Source organism: Prionailurus viverrinus, chromosome D2, assembly GCF_022837055.1.
Source record: "Prionailurus viverrinus isolate Anna chromosome D2, UM_Priviv_1.0, whole genome shotgun sequence".
In the NCBI taxonomy this organism is placed as follows: domain Eukaryota; kingdom Metazoa; phylum Chordata; class Mammalia; order Carnivora; family Felidae; genus Prionailurus; species Prionailurus viverrinus.
Window position 1 is genome coordinate 81,145,847 of NC_062571.1, and position 21,179 is coordinate 81,167,025.

Below are 21,179 nucleotides of genomic sequence, written 5' to 3' on the forward strand. Positions count from 1 at the left end.
GACCGAGCCAACCGGTCCCCCTCTCCCTTGATGGCAAGTTTATCTTTCCACTGGCTGTGCCAAAAGCCTCCGCCACTCCTGATTCTCCTCTTTTTTCTCTCTCTCCTTTCCTTACTGGCTCTGCCTTCAAAATATATCCAGAATCCGACCACTTCTTACTACCCTTGTCCAAACCATGATCCTGGTCCTCTTTTACAAACTATTCTCCACATAGGAGCTTCTCTTAAAACTCTGCTCAGTACTCTTCAGTGATCGCCTGTGTGGCTCACAGTAAGAGTCAGAGTCCCTCAAAGACTCCGTAGGCCGCCCTCAGCTGTGCCCCGCACCTTTCTTCCCCCCACATACTGTTTGCCTTCTAGCCTTCTGTTGCTCTCAGTTTCTCTTTAGCCCATGTGGCCACCTTTCTTCTCTAACAGATGAGCCTCAAGCCTTTGCACTTGCTGTTTGCTCTGTCTGGATTGCTCATTCTCTAGATTGCAGGATTAGTGGATTTGGTCACATATGTTCTTTTCTCATTTGTTACCTTCTCGGTGAGGCCTCTCTGACTGTGTAAAATTTCGGCCCTGTCCTCACTCCCTTTCCTCAGCTTTAATTTTCTTTTCAGTTGTCACTTTCCAGTATACTCGGTCACTTTATTATTTGTCTCTTTCTTCCTTAGAATTTAAGCTGTGTGAAGGCCAGGAATTTTTTGTTGTTCACAGCATATCCTAGTACCTAAAACAGTGCCTGGTATATAGCAGGCATTCAGGTATTTGTTAAACCAGTCAATGAATAAACCCTTCTGGAAACTGGGATCTGAATACACACTTTACGCTCCTTTCCTGAATTTCTGGATTTTTTTGCTTTCTTCCTAGCTTTCTGTATTTTTTACTTTACAGACTACCCCTGGGGCTTGACCCAGTGGGAGCCAACTTGACTTCTCCTTGTCAGAAAAAAGTAGGAAGTTGGTATAATAGAGTCTTACTGTAAGAGGCAGGCCTCAGTTTATCACTAGACAGTCTGGATTTGAAAAGTCTGAAGTCATTTCTTTACCTTAAATTCTTCTGTCTTCCTGCCTTCACTGATGAATATTTGACAATTTGATGAATATATGATATAAAGAAAAAAATCATGTGTTTGCTATAAAGTCCTAAAGCAAATTAAATTTTTACTTCTTTTCTATTCAGTTGTAGTTGGATCTGTTATTTCTGTTTGGCATTTTGTCTCATGTCTTACACAATAGATGCATCTTTCTTATGTTTAACTTTCCAGTGACCCTGCTAATGAAGATGGGAAGGATTTGAGATTGGGGGTTGGGGGGGGGGTATTGAAGGTGTAGGGGAAGAAGAATCAAGCTTGTATAACAAGTACGTGTTGAAACTGGATTTGTGTGCTGAAAATAATTCAGTTGCCCCATGGCCGTGACATTATAGAGAATTTGTGCAGCAGTAATGTCTCCTGTTGCCCCCAAGCGTTGGGGTGGTGACCTGTGTGTGCACTGGTGTCCCGTGTTGAGAATCACTGACTTACAGGCTAAACCAGAACCTCCTTATCAGTGAGCATGCTGGAGTGGCACATGAGACTTACAGTCTGGATTATTCCTGAGCAAAAGTTTGATGTGTTTAAAAATTTACATGATTCTGAAAACAGAAAATATGTTCGAATTAACCTTTTCTTTCAAGTTGTCTACAAAGATAGTTCTATTTGATCTATTTCACTTTTTCTCATAACTATGTTGAAAATAATATTTATGGCATCTGTTTTCTCCATAGGTGCCAATTGTATTCTGGCCCCTTGTCTGTCTGCCGTCTCCTATATACCTGCTTCAAAGTGCCAGATGCACCTGTAGAAATACCTAAAGCTTGTATGGTGCCAGACATGTGAGAATGTATTTGTTTGCTTCCACTAATAACTTTTTTCATTTTCGTTTTTTTACCTTTTTTTCATTTTAACAAATTAGCAAGGTATAGGCTTGTTACATTTAAAAATATTCGATTTATTTGGTATCATTCTTAAGAATTATGCATATAGATGGTTTTTCTCAAGAAAATAAACTTATTAAGGTTGCGTTAGTGTTTTTCTTTTTGTGGAAAGACAAATGTATTGCAAACATAATGTTCCATGGTGACTTTTTTTATTCCTGGTTTTGAGAGATGGTGTATCTGGTCAAATGAGTGTTGTACAATAACCCAAACAAAATTACATTAATATTTCTTTAAAAAATTTTTTAAATTTTTAATTATTTTTTTAATGTTTATTTTTGAGATTGAGAGAGAGAGAGAGAGAGAGAGAGAGAGAGAGCGCGCACGCACACACAAGCGGGGGCTAGGTAGAGAGAGAGGGAGACACACAAGCTGAAGCAGTCTCCAAGCTCCTAGCTGTCAGCACAGAGCTTGACGTGGGTTTGAACTCACAAACCATGAGATCATGACCTGAACTGAAGTCGGACACTCAACCGATTGAGCCAGCCAGGCACCCCTAAAATTAAAAAAAAAAAAAAAAAAAAGTATTTTGAGAGGGAGTGTGCATGTGCATATGTGAACAGGGGCAGGGTGCAGAGAGATGGGGAGAGAGAATCCCAATCAGGCTCTGTGCTGTCAGCATGGAGCCTGATGCAGAGCTCTATCTCATGAACTGTGAGATCATGACCTGAGCAAAAATCAAGAGTCGGATGCTTATTTAATCAACTGAGCCACCCAGATGCCCCCATTATGTTTCAGTGGAAGAAAAAGCCCTTTATGATTAGTTTTTGGGAAATGGTAGTAGTATGAACTGGAATGATAATAAGCTGGTATATACCAAGAAAATTACCACATCAGAACAAAACAGAAAAGGAAATCTTTGACCTAAGACACAGTTGTGATTTTACCCATTTATTAAGGTGTCTTTGTGGCTGACTTTTTAACTTTAGAGGAAACTCAGGGTATATGAATTATTGTAAGGAAATAGAAGAGGCTTCTGTTCTCTAGTTTATTTTTTTTATTAAAAAAAAATTATTTTAATGTTTATTTTTGAGAGAGAGACAGAGTGTGAGTAGGGGAGGGTGAGAGAGAGAGGGAGACACAGAATCGGAAACAGGCTCCAGGCTCTGAGCTGTCAGCACAGAGCCTGATGCGGGGCTCGAACTCTTAAACCGCGAGATCATGAGTTGAGCTGAAGTCAGACGCTTACCGACTAAGCCACCCAGGCGCCCCTATTCTCTAGTTTTAAAAATTGTTAACTTGCTAAAAAAAATAAAAATTCTGAATTTGATGCACAGAGATAGCTTCTTGATGACTATCTGAGGGCACAAAACATGAAACATCTTACAAAACACACTATCAGTGAGAGGAGTTAGTGTCTAAATTTGTATTTTTTGGGGGCCCACTACGGTTTGCTGCTTCTCCTTTTCTGATTTACATGACTGATTGAAATAGTGTAGCAGGCAGAGACGCCTTCCAGGCCTCCCCAGATGTTTAAATCCTAATCCCCAGAGTATATGAATATGCTGCTTTGCATGGCAGAAGGGAAGGACCCTGAGATGGAGAAATTACCTTCTGTTATCCAGGTGGGCCCAGCATAATCATAAGGGTCTTTACAAACAAAAGAGGGAGACGAAAGAACATGTGTCACAGAAAGAAATGTGACAGTGGAGCAGTGGAGGTCTTAGTGATGAGGGGCCATGGGCTGCAGAATGAGGGCAGCCTTTGTAAGCTGGAAAAGGCAAGGCGCCCCCGCCCCCTCCCCAAGGAGCAAACCCAGTGAGGGCCACGTGGACCTTCTGGTCTTGCCCAGATTTTAAGATAAAATATTTGTATTATTTTAAGCCACTGTGTTTATAATAATTTGTTATGGCAGCAATAGGAAATTAATACAAACAGCATTTTTTTTTTTTTAATTACAAATAGCAAGTTCAGGGGGTCACCTGTGCTTCTCATCTACTGGTTATAAATTATAGGTTTCCACGACCGCTGCTTGGGTTCAGTTAACTTGTGAGAATTGCTCACAGAACTCAGGAAAACCTTTTACTTACTTGATGACTGGTTTATTATAAAAGCTTAGAACTCTGGAACAACCAGGTGGGAGAGATGCAGAGGGCAAGGGAAGGGGCTCTCCATGTCCTGTGTTGGCTGCCACGCTCCCAGCACCTCTGCATTTTCACCGGCCTGGAAGCTTTCCAGCCCTCATAGTTCAGGGGGTTTTACCGAGGCCTAATTACACGGGTGAGATCCATCACATCTTTGGCCATCGGTGATTAATTTAGCTTCCCTCTCCTCTCCCCTCTCCCCTCTCCCCTCTCCCCTCTCCCCTCTCCCCTCTCCCCTCTCCCCTCTCCCCTCTCCCCTCTCCCCTCTCCCCTCTCCCCTCTCCCCTCCCCCCTCCCCCCTCCCCCTCCCCCTCCCCTCCCCCCTCCCCTCCCCTCCCCCTCCCCCCTCCCCTCCCCCCTCCCCCTCCCCTCCCCCTCCCCCCTCCCCTCCCCCCTCCCCCTCCCCTCCCCCCTCCCCTCCCCCCTCCCCCTCCCCTCCCCCTCCCCCCTCCCCCTCCCCCTCCCCTCCCCCTCCCCCCTCCCCCTCCCCCCCTCCCCCCCTCCCCCCTCCCTTCCCCTCTCCTCTCCCCTCCCCTCCCCTCCCTCCTCTCCCTCCTCTCCCTCCTCTCTCCCTCCTCTCTCCCCCCTCTCCCCCCTGTCTCTCCCCTCTCCCCCTTCCCCCTCTCTTCCCCTCCCCCCTCTCTCCCCCTCCCCCCTCTCTCCCCCTCCCCCCTCTCTCCCCCTCTCCTCTCCCCCCCTCCTCTCCCCTCCTGTCCTCCTTTCCTCTCCTCTTCCCAGGAGGTGGGAGTGGGACGGGGCTGAAAGTCCCAACCCTCTAATCCCAAGGTTGGTTTCCCTGGCAACCGGCCCCCATCCTTAGGAGTTTTCCAAAAGTCACCTCATTAACATAAATCAGAAGTGGAGAAAGGAACTTGTTTTATGAATAACAAAAGACATTCGGTTTCCCTTTATCTGTCTGGAGCTATTTCAGGAACTGGGAAAAAAACTAATATTGTAACAAAAGATGCCCCTAGGGATCTTTGGAAATTACAAAGGTTTTAGCAGTTATGTGCCAGGAACAGTAGATGGAGATCAAATGTATGTTTCTTACTCACAGTGTTTTTTTGTTTTTTGGTTTGTTTTTGCTCTATATGTTTGAAAGGAGTACCGTTACAAAAACTTTTGAATAATGTTTGATGCCTGTGAACATTCATGTTTTCAGTCCTTCCTTTTTTCCAAGTCCGCTAAGTGAATGTGCCTAGATGAAGCTGATTGCTGTGCCTCAAGATAGTCTGTCCTTTGCTGATGGTTCTGGGCATTCCATGGTTGGGCATGTTATTTATACTTGTAGGATCTTCAATGTGGCATTTCTGTAGCATTTGTTCCGCTTGCTTTGCTTGTGTTTGCCTGTTTTCAGTTTGGCACACCACAGCTGTTTGGACAGTCTGTTTTCCATCTTCAGATTTTTTTCTGCCCTATGGAGCTGCTTCATGGCCACTGCTACTTGTGAGTTTTTGGTAGCCCAGAGCAGATCTTCGTTCTAATATTTAATTTTTAGAGATCATCTTCTGGGGGTTTAGAAAGGAAGCTAATGAAATTGTTCACTGTTCTGGTAGATTCAGGTGATGGTTATTTTTCAAGTGCTGGATTTATTCCAGGATGCTAATGGACCACTTTGTTTGATTATGAACTTGATTTTGTATTGATATCAGACTGAATATTTTACTGAAAGATAACTCTTCTGACTTAGTGTCCTTTTCCCCTTCATACATTGCTTTTTTCCTTAGTGCAGGTAGAACCCGGAAAAAGGCCTTGGGTCTTTGACGTTTAAAACCCTCGTATTTTTTAAAGAACATAAAAAATAAAAATGGTTTGTTAAAATATTCTATTAAAAGCTTTTAATAGAATCCAAAAACATGCAGACTCCTGCTGCAGATCTTTGGCCCTGCCTCCATAAAAGGAAAGTTAGCTGCTAGAGTGCCTGCAATGCCTTGTATGTCCTTCATTAACGCTCTGTGATGCTCTTACTTGGGGGTGGGGTGGGGTGGGTGAAGGTATAAAATCTGAGGCGTCTTGTTCGCTCTGTACACATGCTGGCTTGTGGATCTCCTTCCTACCCAAGGTAGTTGATATTACAGGTAATAGAATTATTTTTAGCGTCGTGAATGGAGTATTCTCTTCAGATAGCTTTTGTCTTGGTTTCCCTCAAGTTTCTAAGAATTTTCTCTTGTGATTTGAGCTCTGGATATAAAATAAAATTTTATGTCGTGATTTTTAAGTGAATTGAGATGATTCTCAGCATTGTAAAAGAGTCTCCTCTGTAGGGAACGTGCACATACTTTCTTTCCCCTGGCCAGTGCATTCTGGCTTTTGAAAGTGCTTTCTGACTCCTGGGATGAGAAAAGCTTCCAGGAATGAGTGTGTCTGTTAAGGCAAATGGATGAGAATGGCAGAAATAGACCTCCCCACGGCATGCTTCTGGTTGCCTTTGGTCTGAGATGCAATTTTTGGCTTTTAGAAATGATTGATTACACTGGCCTGCCAACTAATAACGTGCCCCCTTATGCTGAGAAAGGGAGTCTGTTGGGTGATTTCTTAAGTATATGATACTGACATTTGAATATACATCATTGGCTTAGTAAAGGGTTTCATTTTTATTTTTATTTAAAAAAATTTTTTTAAACGTTTATTTATTTTTGAGACAGAGAGAGAGCATGAATGGGGGAGGGGCAGAGAGCGGGAGACACAGAATCAGAAGCAGGCTCCAGGCTCCGAGCCATCAGCCCAGAGCCCGACACGAGGCTCGAACCCACGGACCGTGAGATCGTGACCTGAGCTGAAGTCGGATGCTTAACCAACTGAGCCACCCAGGCGCCCCAAGGCTTTCATTTTTAAAAAGCACTATGTTAAATGAACATACTGAGTTATAAAATCCAAATGTATTGTTTAAATATTAAATATAAAAAGATATGTTTAGACTCCACTGAACTTTACTATTTCCCATAAAATAATTTTAATTTAAAACATTTATTAAAATAAACTATGCATGTGTTTAAAAAAATCAAGCAGTATAGAAGGAATTTATAAAGAAAAACAATTTATTTTTTTCTTCACCTCCAGTCCTGTGGTGTAGAGACAACTTTGCCCCCCATCAACCTTTTATTCTGAGAAATTTCAACTTTCCTGCAGAAAAGTTACAAGGATAATACATTGAATACTATTTGCCTTTGATCTAGATTTTCCATTTGTTAATACTTTGCCGCATTTACTCTCTCCCTTTCTATTTGTCTTTTTTTCCTGAACCATCTGAGGGTAATTGCAGATGTCATGACATTTTGCCCCTAAAAAGCTAAGCACGTATGTCCTGAGAACAGAGACCTTTTCCTGCATAACTACACAGTTATCTAGAAAATTTAATACTCAGAGTCCGTATTCAGCCTTAGGACTAGCTGTAGCTCCGACCACATTCAGTAAGGACCGTGCATCTGAGGTGTTTGTGTTGTCTCTTTAGGTCTTCTAATCGAGACAGTGCCTCGAATGGTTTTGGTTTTGGCTCTTTATTTCTTCTTTCATGAGATAAACATTTTCAGAGAGTTCAGGCATTTTTTTTTTTTTCTTCACTGAGTGACACTCGATTTGGAAATTACTAGATTGAAACATTTATCTTTATTTGGAGGGGGGATACTACATAAGTGACGTGTTTGAAGCAGCACCTCTAAGTATGTCTGCATTGTGTCTTTGTAGCATTTTTTCCACTTTTTAAAAAATTTATTTTATCGTGGTAAAACATACGTAAAAAAGTTTTGCCATCTTAACCATTTTTAAGTGTGCCGTTCAGTGGCATTAAGTACATTCATATCGTTGTGCAGTCGCCACCACCATCCATCTCCAGGACTTTTTTCATTTTGCAAAACCGAATTCTGTATCCGTAAACGGCATCTCCGTTCCCCCTCCCCCCAGCCCCTGGCAGCTTCCATTCCATTTTCCATCTCTGTGCACGTGACTGATCTCTGTGTCTCACATAAGTACCATCCTACAGTGTCGGTCCTTTGTGACTGGCTTGTTCGATTTAGTGTAATGTCTTCAGAGTTCATTCATGTTGTAGCATGTGTCAGAATTCCCTTACACTTATTTTTAAGTTATTTATTTAGAGAGAGAGAGAGAGAGAGAGCCTGAGTGAGTGAGGGAGGGCCAAAGAGGATCCCAAGCAGGCTCCATGCTGTCAGCACCGAGCCTGAGGTGGGGTTCGAACCCATGCACCGTGAGATCGTGAATTCTAGAGTCAGATGCTTAACTGACTGAGCCCCCTGGACATCCCAGAAGTTCCTTCATTTTTAAGGCTGAATAATATTGTATGTATATACCACATTTTGTTCATCTGTCAATGGACACGCCAGTATCTTGTTTCATCAGATTTAGACATTATGTACTGACTTCTTGTAACAGCATGAGAGTTTAGTTCATTTTTAAATAAAAGCAGAGCATGCTCATTGTAGACTATTTCAGAGATAAGAAAGCGATAAAGAAAATAAATTTATAGCTGCAATGTCTAGAGGAAATCTGCCATGTTTTTTGTTGTTTTCAGTATTTTTACGTTTAATTTTGTGTAGTTGAAATTATATGTGTATATATATAAAATTATATATATATGCTGAACTTTACATTTTGAGGTAATTAACATGTTTTCATCTCTTACAAAATGAATGTGTAGTATGACATCAAGTTGCCATACTCTCAGTTAACCTACCCTGATTATTAGCCTTTGGGGTTATTTGAAATTTTTTTTTCAGACAGTGTTTGGTGAGCAGAATTGTCAGCATTTCTATTTTCTTACGTTCCCTGAAATGGGATTATATGATCAAATTATATGAACATATTTAGGTACTTTGTGCGTATTGGGAATAGCTGCCTGGACAAACTGTCTGAATTATGGCCCATCGTGAGGGTGACTGCGTGGCCATATCTCTGCTGGGCTTAGTCAGGGAGGCCTGCTGCCTTGTTTAGTCATTTGTAGTTTTCTCTTTGAATTGTTCTGATTTATGTCTTCTGTCCATTTTCCTTTGTGATTTTAGCAAGTTAACATGAAGTCTAAATAAAAAATAATACACCAAAAATATGTACCAGTCATATTTGTTGCAAATTTTCTTTCTCCCCCTCCTCCCCTTCCTCCCCTTCCTCCCCCTCCTCCCCTCTTCCCCTTCCCCCCTCCCCCTCCTCCCCCTCCTCCCCCTCCTCCCCCTCCTCCCCCTCCTCCCCCTCCTCCCCTCCTCCCCTCCTCCCCCCTCTTCCCCTTCCTCCCCTCTCCCCCTCCTCCCCTCTTCCCCTTCCCCCCTCCCCCTCCTCCCCTCCTCCCCCTCCTCCCCTTCCTCCCCTCCTCCCCCTCCTCCCCCTCTTCCCCTCCTCCCCCTCTTCCCCTCCTCCCCCTCCTCCCCCTCCTCCCCCTCTTCCCCTTCCTCCCCTCCTCCCCCTCCTCCCCTCCTCCCCTTCCCGCCTCCCCCTCCTCCCCTCTTCCCCTCCTCCCCCTCCTCCCCTCCTCCCCTCTTCCCCTCTTCCCCTCCTCCCCCTCCTCCCCTCTTCCCCTCCTCCCCCTCCTCCCCCTCCTCCCCTCCTCCCCCTCCTCCCCTTCCTCCCCTCTTCCCCTCCTCCCCCTCCTCCCCCCTCCTCCCCCTTCCCCCCCCTCCTCCTTCTTCGTGTGTATGGGGGGGGTGAGGGGAGACTTATACTAATAACACTTTATCTTTGTTGTCTTACACAGTCTTTTAGATTAAGGTTTAAAATATTTTTCTAATTCCATTAGTGATTTATAAATTATTTTCCCATGGATTTGGGTGGTTCTGTTATACATAAATGATTCTACATCATTTATCTTGAGGCTCTTTATTTTGATGTTTTTTACATCAGTATCACACTTTTGCTTAAATAATTATGGCTTTATTATGTATTTAAAAGTCTGACAAGGCAGATATTCAGCCTGTTCCACCCTCCAGTTGCTTTCCAGAATTGACTTAGTTTTTACTTTTTCTTTGTTGGTCCATTTATTCACACATTTAGATATTCGTGGAGTGTGTTCCCAAGCACTGTGGAAGAAGCCATGGCTCTCAGCGAGCTTGTGCTCTGGTAGAGGAAGATAAAGTTCAACAAGCCAGTATAGTGTGAGAAGTTCAGTAGAGGAAGGGCAGGGGTGCCAGAGGAGTATATACCTGAATCTCATTTGAAGATGTGGAGAGGGCTTATAGGAGGAAGTGACATCTAAGCCAGAACCTTACACAGAAGAGGGAAGAGAACTTTGATCTGAGGGAATGGTATGTGTTAAGACCTCAGAGTCAAGAGAGCATGGCCTGTCCATCAAACTGGTGAAGTTAGCGGGATTGATCTGTAGTCTGGGAGCTGCAGGTGACTGTGCGGGGTGATGCCGAACCTTTCCGGGCCTGTTGACCTGGTCAAGGAGTTTAGTTCTTAACATAGGACGCTGGTAAACATCTGGAGGGAGACTGCCTTAATCAGATTTGTGGTTTAGGAAGATCACTGGGATCATAGCGTGGAGACTGGATTGGAAAGGGGCAGCACTAGAGGCAAGCCGATCGCTTACGAGAACATTACTGCAGTGTAGGTGAGGGCGATTGCAGTCTTCACCTAGGATAGAGGCAGTGGAGATGGGGTGGGGATGTATTTGAGAGACTTTTTAAAAGGCAGGATTGATAAAACTTGGCAAATTGTTCTGGGGGCTTAGGGGAGAGGAGACTCGAGTTAAGAAAGATGTCCTGGGTTTTTTTGGTTTGGGCACTTGGGTCGGATCATTTTTTTCCTAAACGTAGGAGACGTCAAGTTGAGTTTTAGACGTGATGTAGTGAGGCTGTCTACTGGGTTGTTGGATATTTGGCCTGAAATTTATGAGGCAAATCGACCACTCTGCTTATGTGGATACTTGTGTGGCCACGAATGTTAACTGAAGCTGTGGAACTTTCTCTTGAAGTGGCAAATTATAGGGACGTTCTTGTTTTATACTTCCACCTCGGGACCTTATCAAGATGGACTCAGTTACATTTTAGCACCTCTTTCAATTTGATGAATGTCTTAATTCTATCAGTGTTTTTGGCTAGAAGAAGAGTTACATGGCTGTATTATGAACAGTGTAATAATGCTACATGGCGTGAGTTTTTCCTTTTAGAAACTCTTTTACAACTTGAAAAACAGAGTGGGTTAGATTATTCAATAATCACTCCAGGCCTACCTAAAATAGTGTAATTCTAAAACTCCAGAATTGGTTTTATATTCAGCCAGGATAACTTGGCCTTGTTGCAGGTGAGATTTTTACTTGTAGGCAGAAAACTTTGGGGACTTGATTTTAGTGGTGGTTGTGGTTTTGACATACTATTTTATATAATTGGAACCCTAGGTTTTTTGTTGTTTTGTGTGTGTGTGTGTGTGTGTGTGTGTGTGTGTGTGTGTGTGTGCGCGCGCGCGCGCGCGCGCGTGTGTTGTGTGTATTGGAGAGAGTGAGACAGTGTGAGCTGGGGAGAGGGGCAGAGGGAGGAGAGAAAGAGAAAAAATTAAGTAGGCTTCACGCCCATTCTGGAGCCTGACTCGTGGCTCCCATGATCCTGTGACCCTAGGATCGGGACCTGAGCTGAAATCAAGATGCTCAACTAACTGAGCCACCCAGGTGCCCCTAGAACCCTAGGTTTTGAAGAACCTTAATATCCCCTCAGTTGACTGTTTTGGGCAATATTTTTGGTGACCTTTTTAATTTCAACTCCCATCCATCTTCTGTAGTTTGTTGACCCTGGCCCTCATCTCTGATCCCCTCCCTCCCCAAAGAACTTGGTGCCTGTTCATTTAGATCCTTCCATTGGGCTTTCAGCAGTAATGCTTTCTGCATGGCGAGATCTTCTTTCCTCTGAAGGGATCTATTGATCCACATAGTTTTTCATGACTTTGGGGATTTGTATATTTCCACAGCAGTTGGGTTGTTAACAATCTGATCAGAGATGTAAAGACGTAAAAGCTCCAAAGTATAAATTATATTTGGTGCAGTTTGTCATGATTAATAATGGAACGTTTAAAGGCCTTAATTAGAGATTATTTTGACTTCTCTATGACTGAATCTTTTATTCTAAAGAAGATGTTTTCATAACAATGAGTTTATTGAATGAATAGGAGTTCATCTTGATATAGTATAGATTAAAGGATTTATTTCCAATTTGCGATTTTCAGTTTTTGGAAAAGGTTATTGTTCTGTAGCACTATTCTAGGAATAGAAGTGGTAAATTTTCACTTGCTGCCATTGGTTATTATGTGAATAATGCCTTTAGGTGGTGGTCTGGGCTGCTTACACTATTTCTGGGATTGACCCTGAGCTTGTGCCCACTCGAAGATACACTTAAAAAGTACTGAGGTCATTTTATTCAAAAAACAGCTCGTGTTTTGAGTACTGAAAGAGATTACTGCAAATATGAATATCTAAGCCAAGTTCATGATTGAACTATAGCCAGATGGTTAGGAATATAAAGAAGAAGTATTATTGGGTGGTAGAGATTTCTTTTTATTATGCAAAACCACCTAGTGAGCTAAACTCTGGGTGGAGGAAAGCTACCCAGACATTGTAGACAGCCGTGTCTGCACCTTTCTACTGACCATGGTAAAGGACATTGTGAGCATTACCACTTAAAACTAACTTTTCTCTTTAAGGGCTCCTGAAATTGTGCCAGCTGACTCCAAGTCCACCCTGACCCCACAGCATAAACCCTGCTGTGATGTCACAGCTACCATAGAACTCCAGGGTAGTGTTGAGCTGGCCCATGTGGGCTCAGGTAAGTCCTGGCTTTTTTTTTACCATTTGGCATTCTTTTCAAAGTTAGTTACCATTATGATTTTATGTCATAAAAGAAAATAAGGCAAAACTTTGAAAACTGTGCCATATATGGGGGAAAAAATAAGTCTGTTTTCTAAACATCTATGAGCCAGCTCCATATTCTAACCAACGGAGTTCCATAGTAGCTGTGAAGTCCCCAGTGAGTTACGACCCGTGGCTTCAAAGTATGTTAACTCCCACACCTGGCCCAGCTTGTAGAACAATATGAACTTTTATTTTTAAACTTCATATTTGTAACATGTAGTAACTTTCATTTACCTCTAGGCATTCATGTTTTAAAAAGGATATTAACCGTTTCCATTACCTGTAATTCTGCACCACTGCATATAGTTGGCTGTGTATTTCACTCAGCTTTGAATGTGTGTTGGTAACCATAGGTTAGTTTTATAAAGTTCATCTTCTCAGAAGCCTTCAGCTGTCCGTTCAGTTTGCCTTCATAGCATGGAGGAAGAAGGGACAGAACATGTAATGATACATTTGTTAAGTTTAAAAAAAAAAAACAGGAGGAGAAAGATGTTTCAGTTGCTCTTGGTGGCTGTATGGGAGGTCAGTGACTAGGAAGGCATGTGCACATCACCTGTCTTCTGCTGGAACTTTTTCCTGGTCATTGTTACACCAAGTGAGATTTTACCACTTGGTTTATTTTGCTGTCTTTTCCTGCCTACCAGCTCTTCTCCCCTCTTCCTCCTTTTCTTTGTCCCCTGATTTTAGAGGTGGTAAAAGTGTTATGTGAAGAACTCAAAAGACTTTTTGTAAGTTGTTTTGCGTATAATCGGATACTTTTTTCCCCCTAAGTAGAAAACATTTGGTAGCTAAAACTTTACATGATCTGAGTATGGGCCAGATCCTTTTAAATATCCCGTTTACAGTGAAAACTTCACCATCTGTCAAGAAACTGTCTAAACTTCAATCGGTAGCTGTCCTTGAACAATGTGTCATAAAGATAGTCCCAAAATTTGGACAGTTCAGTGACAGTCTCATGAAATTTGTAATAACGGTACTCATGTTTGTAGCTAAAAATTCACCGGTAACTGAAACTGTGAGTTCTTTATTACGGTTGATGAATGACAAGAATGGAATCCTTTGTTCCCCAAACATTAGATAATAAAATATTTTTCTTCAAAACATTACTTTGTGCCTATACTTAAATTTGTGTTTTTCGTGTTCTAGAAGATGTGGAGGATTTTGTGCTGTGAAGAATAGAGAACAGAGTCTCTAATCTCTTCATTCCTGTTTCCTGCCCTCCTGGGTGTACTTCGTGCTGGGGGCGCGCTGAGGAGCGGCAGCACCCGGTCTGCACTTCAGTGGGCGGTTGGGGGCTGGCGGAAAGAGTTGTTTTGGTATTTGGATTAGGGCAGATAGAAGTCTTGGTCTTGTGTGTATGTATGTATCCACACGATTGAAATAGAATTGCTATACCGTGCGTTGCACTATTTGACATTCTGTTTATATTAAAAAAAACCAAAAACAACACTCTGAAGGCTGATTGGGAGATGTGGTAAATCATAATCCCAGAGCGCGCTGTACCTCCCCCCCCCCTTTGATTATGCTAGTTTCTAATTACAGAAATCCCTCAGAAACATTAGCGAGGAAATGAATTCTTAAGCAAGAATTTCTAAGAGGAGGTTCTTCTAGATGTCAGCTGCACGGTGAGTTAGCTAGAATAGTGAAGACAGTGATTTAGAAGACCTTGCCTTCCTGCAGCCAGAAGAACCGAGTCGGTTGGCAGTCACCTTCATCGGCGGGGAACAGAACTGTGCGTGTGTGCGCACGTGCCTAACCGGGCGTGTGTACGTGCTCCAGGCAGGGCTTCCTCTTTATCTTTTCACGTCTGTTGCTCTGTCTTTGTGGTCCTTGGGTTGCTTTTGGCAGAGCTTAGAACTTTTCTTATGTCCTATAAAGAAACTTTATAAACTTATATTTTCTTAGGCTAAAGCTTAAAACCTGTAAAAGGTGCAGTGATTCTGCAGGCACCTGGAAACTAGGACTCGAGTGAAAAGTAGTCGCCTTCACAAGGAGGTAACATGTACACACAAAAGGAAATGGCCTAGGGCATATTTGGTTCTAAAAAGATGAGTGACATTAAAGTATTGAAAAGGTTACAAGCTTTCTCTGATGATTCTCATGTGTTCACTAACACAAGTTAAGCAGAAATTTTAGTTTTTTGTGTACTTGATAACCGTAGTTTTGTTTTTTATTTCAAGTAGGATTTCTGTGTCTGTTCTTAAGGCTCGCCCTTTGGAGAAGATTCATGCCAGCCGTATCACGTTGTAACCCTGGTGACTTCTGTAGGGCGCTGTGCCTCCTAAGGGTGTTTTAAAGCCCCTTCTGTGGTGGAGGTGGGGGGTTACAGCTGCACTTAGGTGTTTCTGTTGAAGAAGGGATTGACCTACATTGCTGTGAAAATAAAAGTTCCTGTAAGGAGGTGTTCTCATTTGATACCTTGGATTCTTCACCTGAAAAATGTGTGTGTTGGCAGCATGGTGTCCTTTTTCTGGAGAGTGGGTCTAGATTTGCAGGAAGGGTCTTTGACGGCAGAGTCTGAAAACTTTTGAAGCTGGCCTTTTATGGCCCACAGATGTGATGATAAAGGGCTGTTTTGAATATAGGAATCCTTTTTTACTGTCTGTGCTTCTCATTCTGCCTAGCATAGTGCTTTGTGTGTCATGGGCATTCAGGGAACGTGGGAATTATCATTTTAAAGCTTTGATATTTTTATTTATATTTAATTTTTATTTATTTTTTTAAAATTAATTATTTTTTTAAATGTTTATTTTTTGGGGAGGGAGGGAGAGGGAGGGAGCGGGGGAGAGGGAGGGAGGGAGGGGAGACAGCCCAGAGCCTGATGCAGGGCTCGAACTCACCGACCGTGGGATCATAACCTGAGCTGAAACCAAGAGTTGGCCGCTTAACCAACTGAGCCACCCAGGCGCCCCCAGATTTGCTCTTTTTAATAACTGGGAGAAATTGTTGCATTGTACCAGTCTGTTTTTCTCCAAGGAATAGTTCCTATTTCTCCAATTCAAGATGACAATAAAAAAATGCTTTTAAAGACTATGCTGTGAATATTTTTAGCTAGTTTTAGCATTTTACCCAACAAATTTTTCATGATGTAACTTAGGAAACACTTAAAATTACTTGTTCCTACAGTCTTGGGGGGTGTGTGTGTGTGTGTGTGTGTGTGTGTGTGTGTGTAACACTGTGGTAAGTTGAAGCTTACCTACACCTTTATTTTTTTGCCAAGGCTATTTATTATTCATAGATGTGTACTGTACTGCTTACTAAATAGGATTACTATCTTAACATTAATTTGTGTTAAGATGAGTAACGTGGTTTCATGGGAACAGAAAGTTCTTTATGGATTTGGACAAAGTGATAGTTGTTTCATCTCTGTCCCCCAACTGATTTGTAATGTTTCCTTTTAGCATATTTTTGTTCTAACTCATCTGTTTCAAGTTTTACTGTATCGATACTTAATGACTGTAAGGAAGACTTGGCTATGAGAGGTTCTGAAATCAAAATGTTGCTCACTTTGGGATGAGTACTGGGTGTTGTACGGAAACCAATTTGACAATAAATTTCATATTAAAAAAAAAAAGAAAATGGTTTTAATTGCTCTGAGTTGTTTCGAAGCTAACAGCAGTACGGAAGGCTCTGCATCTGTTTCAGGTTAGAGAATTGCAGTGTGAAGGGCGGGAGAGCCCAGAGCCAACAGGAAGCACATCCCTGTCTCCTTGGCTTCTGCAGAGGCAGGAGCACAACCTGTTGTGTCTTCTGTAAAGTCTAGTTTCTCATACTAAGATACTGATCTTTGATCCAGTTAATACATTCTAATGATTCCTCGAAACCTCACCAGAGCCTGGAGCCAGCACTGATGTGAAGGTAAGTACCTAAGTAGGTAGTTCTGGTTCTGGAAAGAAATTAGACAGGAATTCACTAATTTTCTTTACTATTCTTTTAGGACATTTAAATGTTGCCCCAGGGTCCAGGCATCCTAGAGAAATACTTAGGAGGGTTTAGAGTGAATGTAACAGGATATGCCTTTTGAAGGAAAATAGGATTAAACTCTTTTCTGTCTTGATGTTTGTTCTAGGGGTTGTAGAAGGTGATCTAGCTGCTATAGAAGCATATAAGTCATCAGGAGGGGACATTGCGCGTCAGCTCACTGCGGACGAAGTGCGCTTGCTGAACCGCCCTTCTGCTTTTGATGTTGGCTATACCCTTGTACATCTGGCTATACGTTTTCAGAGGCAGGACATGCTAGCAATATTGCTTACAGAGGTGAGTATGGCCATTTTGGTTAAACATTGTTTTACATGAAGGAACCGTGTTCATTAGTTTTCATTTTTGATGTAATGGTTTTCTAAACTGTTCTTAAATGTTTTAGATTTTTCTACTCGCTTTATAAATTCACACTAAACTTGAGACTTCAGCAGCCTATAATTCTTAAGGGTGTATGTTTTATTTTTATTTTTAAAAAATTTTTTACTGTTTATTTATTTTTGAGAGAGACAGGGTGCGAGTGGAGGAGGTGCAGAGAGAGAGAGGGAGACGCAGAACTCAGGGCAGGCTCCAGGCTCTGAGCTGTCAGCACAGAGCCTGACGTGGGGCTTGAACTCACAGACTAACGGACCGTGAGATCATGACCTGAGCCGGAGTCGGCCGCCCAACCTGCCGAGCCACCCAGGCGCCCCAAGGGTGTATGTTTTAAAAACGGGACATTTTGCCACGATATCTGAATCCTCTCTTGGATTAAAAAAATGGTAGGATGTGTCTTTCATTCATTTCATTCACCTGATATTTATCAAGTACCTTCTGTGTGCTAGGCACTGTGTTAAACAGGGATGTAATTGGGAAGACACTGGCTCTTCCTTTACCGAGTCTCCAGAAAAGTAGAGAAAAATAAACTCTATACAGTCATTCTGTATAGAGTGTGTTGGCATAGATACGAATGCCAAGTGCTGTGGGAGTACCTGAGAAAGTCTTTCGGGGTATCTCACCTTCTCATGGAGAGCAGGTAACATTGTAGTGGGGGTCTGAAGGAGGAGAAGTACTTAGCCTCGTAAGTGGGTGGAGGAGAGAAGGGAGTTGAGGAAACCGTTTATTTGGAGGCCCTGGTGGTGGTGTTTGTGGTGAGCTCAGGAATTTGCAGAGCTGCTCAGCCTGGCCTTGGGAGTGACCAGATCGGTGTTTTGGCTGCTGTGGATTGGAGAATGGAAGCCTCGTTAGAAGGGCACCGTGTGATGCTTTCGGGGGCTCTGCCCTTACGGGAGTGCAAAGAAGTGGGTCCATTTGAGAGAGCTGGTCCTGATGGAGTCAGGATCAAGGAGACAGACTGGATGTGAGGAGTAATGGAGAGGGAGGGATCAAGTTGCTTCTGAGCTTTTGGCCTTAGATAACGATACAGATGTCACAAATGATTGCAAATGAACGATTCAGGATGCGACCACATTGTGCAGGTAATTCTTTTAATTATAAGGGAAATGGAGAAAAAGTGTAGAGAGTCAGATCAGTTGTAGATTGTGATTTTTGTCAGTATAGGTCTTCTCTGGTACGCTTATACATATTTACATACTTAGATTTGTCTGTATGTATTTGGGAACCATTGTGTACAAAGCACTGGGGGGGGGGTGGAATCAAGGGATATGAAGGTTACCTGGAAACACGGTTGAGATGGGTAGCCATTGTTTAGTGTGGTGAGGGTCAGGTGACACCAGAGGCACCTGATAGAGGAGGGGGGAGGACTTGAGAGATAGCCACGGTGTAAACAGGGGGCAGGCCTACTGTGGATATGTTAGGGGAAGGGACAGTTTGAAAAGCAGCAATGTGATTAGAAGGACCAGTGTTCTGGAACAGGGGATGGGACAGTTAGAGGTACTTCCTGTGGTATCTGAGGTCTGGCTACATTTGCGTTGTATATTGGCAGAGTCAGTGTTTGGAGCAGTAGTTGCTGGTGGTGGCAGGAGACTGGATGGAGAGGGCAGCTGTGAACCAAGGCTCAAGTCCGTAGGGGGTTCCTGGGCTCCGAGCCCTCAGGCTGGTAGAGGGCTGAGAACGTTGCAGGGCTGTTGTAAGCCCTGGCCTCCTAAGAGCACTCTGGGGACTAACAGTGGGAAGGCACTAGAGCCCCAGGGTATTTGTTATTTACTGCCTAACAGAGCACCTCAACTTTGCTAAGCTTTAGTCCACAAACCGCTGTTTTCTCCCACAGTTCCGGAGGGTGAAGAGTCCAGGAGCAGCCTGGCCGAATGATTTTGGCTCAGGTTCTCATGAGGTTACAGTCAAATGTTCAGAGCTGCCGTTGTCAAAAGGCTTGATAGGGCTGGAGGATCTGGTTCCAGGCACACTCACATGGGTGTCGGTAGGAGGCTTCTAACCTTGTCACACGGGCCTCTCCATAGGACAGGGTTCACCCAGAACAAGTGATCTGAGAGACCAAGCGCGCGCCTGTGATCCAAATGGAAGCTTCAGTGTCGTTTAGATACAACCTAATTTAGGAAGTGACATACCATCCTTTTTGCCATATTTGGGACACAGAGACCAACCCTGGTGCACTGTGGGAGAGGTGGAAGGGGGGGTGGATTTCCAGGGAAATAACCAAATTGTTGTGGAATTTAGTCTCAGTGGAATAGACACTCCGGAGGACGTCACTGAAAGGGCCAGTAGGGAGATTGGACTTAGGGAGGTGTCTGCAGAGAGAGGACAGAGCCAGATACTTTGGGGGATGAGAACAGGAGAACATTATATTTTGGGGATATGTATGTGAGGCAGGGGTTTTAATTGGATATTAGGCCATAGACTCTGTTGATAGTGTGGTGGAATCTGTGGGCTCCCTTTCAAAGTACTGTTTTTAAATGCATAAAATAAAAAAGATCACAAAGGAAACCAGTTATATTGAAATCGTAGCTTTTCAGAATATTAGCTTTGTGACCTATAAGGGAATGCATTTTAAATCTAGGCCAGCGGTTAGTGAAAATGAAGGATTTAAATTTAATGAACATTTAGGTTCACAGATCCTTCCCAACAAGTTCACGCGCTCTAAGTTAAGAATTACTAGCCTAAGGAGATAGGGTTGAAGAGGCTAGGAGACCAAGGGGTAGGCGACAGGGTCCGGGGCTGAAGGACGGCAATGGGAGGAGGATGCGTGACCACCCCCCGCTGGAAGGCTCCCCTTACGGGAATGCGGGGTGTTCGCAGTTTTCATGTCACAGATCAACTTGTTTTTGAAGAAACCGTCCCAGGTTTTGGAACAGGGCAGAGGACTAGCAGATTAGAATCAGCTTTTTTTGAATTTATTTTGGGATCCATTTAAACTGTTACTTGAGAAATTGTTATATTGTGAAAATATTTGATACTTCATTTTCCATAATTGGAGTGTCACATAATGATTGGATTTATGGAGTTAAGAGGCGGTAAGAATTTCATTGTTACTGGTAATCCTGGCCAGTAAAATTTAGAAGCACTGAATTTTCATGTAGGATTTTTCAGAATACGATGTCTGATGCTTGTGTTGATGCAGGGTTTTTGAGACCCTGTTCACTTACCTTAATAAAAATTACAATTCATCGTCCCCATATATGTAGATGACATTATTGGTCAAACTGTGAGTGGCTGATTGGCAGATCTGCTCCAGACCCCACTTGTGACTGGAAACGTTCGTTTGGGCAGGTTGTCCAGGTCAGAGGTCAGTGGTTGTGGTCTGGTGACTGGCTCACACAGGATTCGTACCAGACTCCCTTCCTCTGTAGAAGATACTCACCTTTGATTTCAAAACTCTTGGTATGCCGAGTTTCTGAGCTCCACAAAGGCATGCGGCTTAAATGTAAAATATCTCTGCTGCTTTTGTGGCTATCCATCATTAAAAAGAAAAGGAAGGTTCTAGCCATCTCCTTGTTTAGAAGTTCTCTGTCGGAGTGCTCACTACCTACATCAGTGCTCACATTTCATTCCTGTCGGGCTAGACTTCGAATGTTTGCTGTGTCTTCCACACTTAGAGAAGCCAGCTGCTTTTTTACATATTCAGAACTATAACAGATGGGGAAGGATTTGAGGTCAGTGGGAACTAACCCTTCAAAAATGTCATGCTTTCCTTATTCCACGTCAAGGTACTTGAAATATTCTTACTTAACCCAGCGGGAGAAGAGTGTTTGCACTTTCCTCTTTCTCCATGAGCTGGAATTTCCTGTTTTTTAAGAATGCTTTTATTGGGGGCATGATGCTTAGTTTTACTTAGGTGGTTTTCTGTCCTCCCTCCCTCTCCCTAGGATGAACCTTTGTGAACAACACCATTTTACATAAATTTTATTTCCTTGGGAGAAATTC

At 43.0% G+C, this 21,179-nt stretch overlaps 1 protein-coding gene across 4 annotated transcripts in view; it reads left to right on the top strand.

Annotated features, from left to right (window-relative positions):
• Nucleotides 1–21,179, top strand: part of ZRANB1 (zinc finger RANBP2-type containing 1) — a 63,697-nt gene that overhangs the window by 28,201 nt on the left and 14,317 nt on the right. For 3 of the 4 annotated variants that reach the window (XM_047825657.1, XM_047825658.1, XM_047825659.1), the window contains one exon: nucleotides 16,951–17,138. In XM_047825657.1, coding sequence (XP_047681613.1) covers nucleotides 16,951–17,138 — 188 coding nt within the window. Of the gene's footprint in view, nucleotides 1–12,673; nucleotides 12,796–16,950; nucleotides 17,139–21,179 lie in introns of all 4 variants that reach the window. The other variant, XM_047825660.1, reaches the window with a different exon arrangement.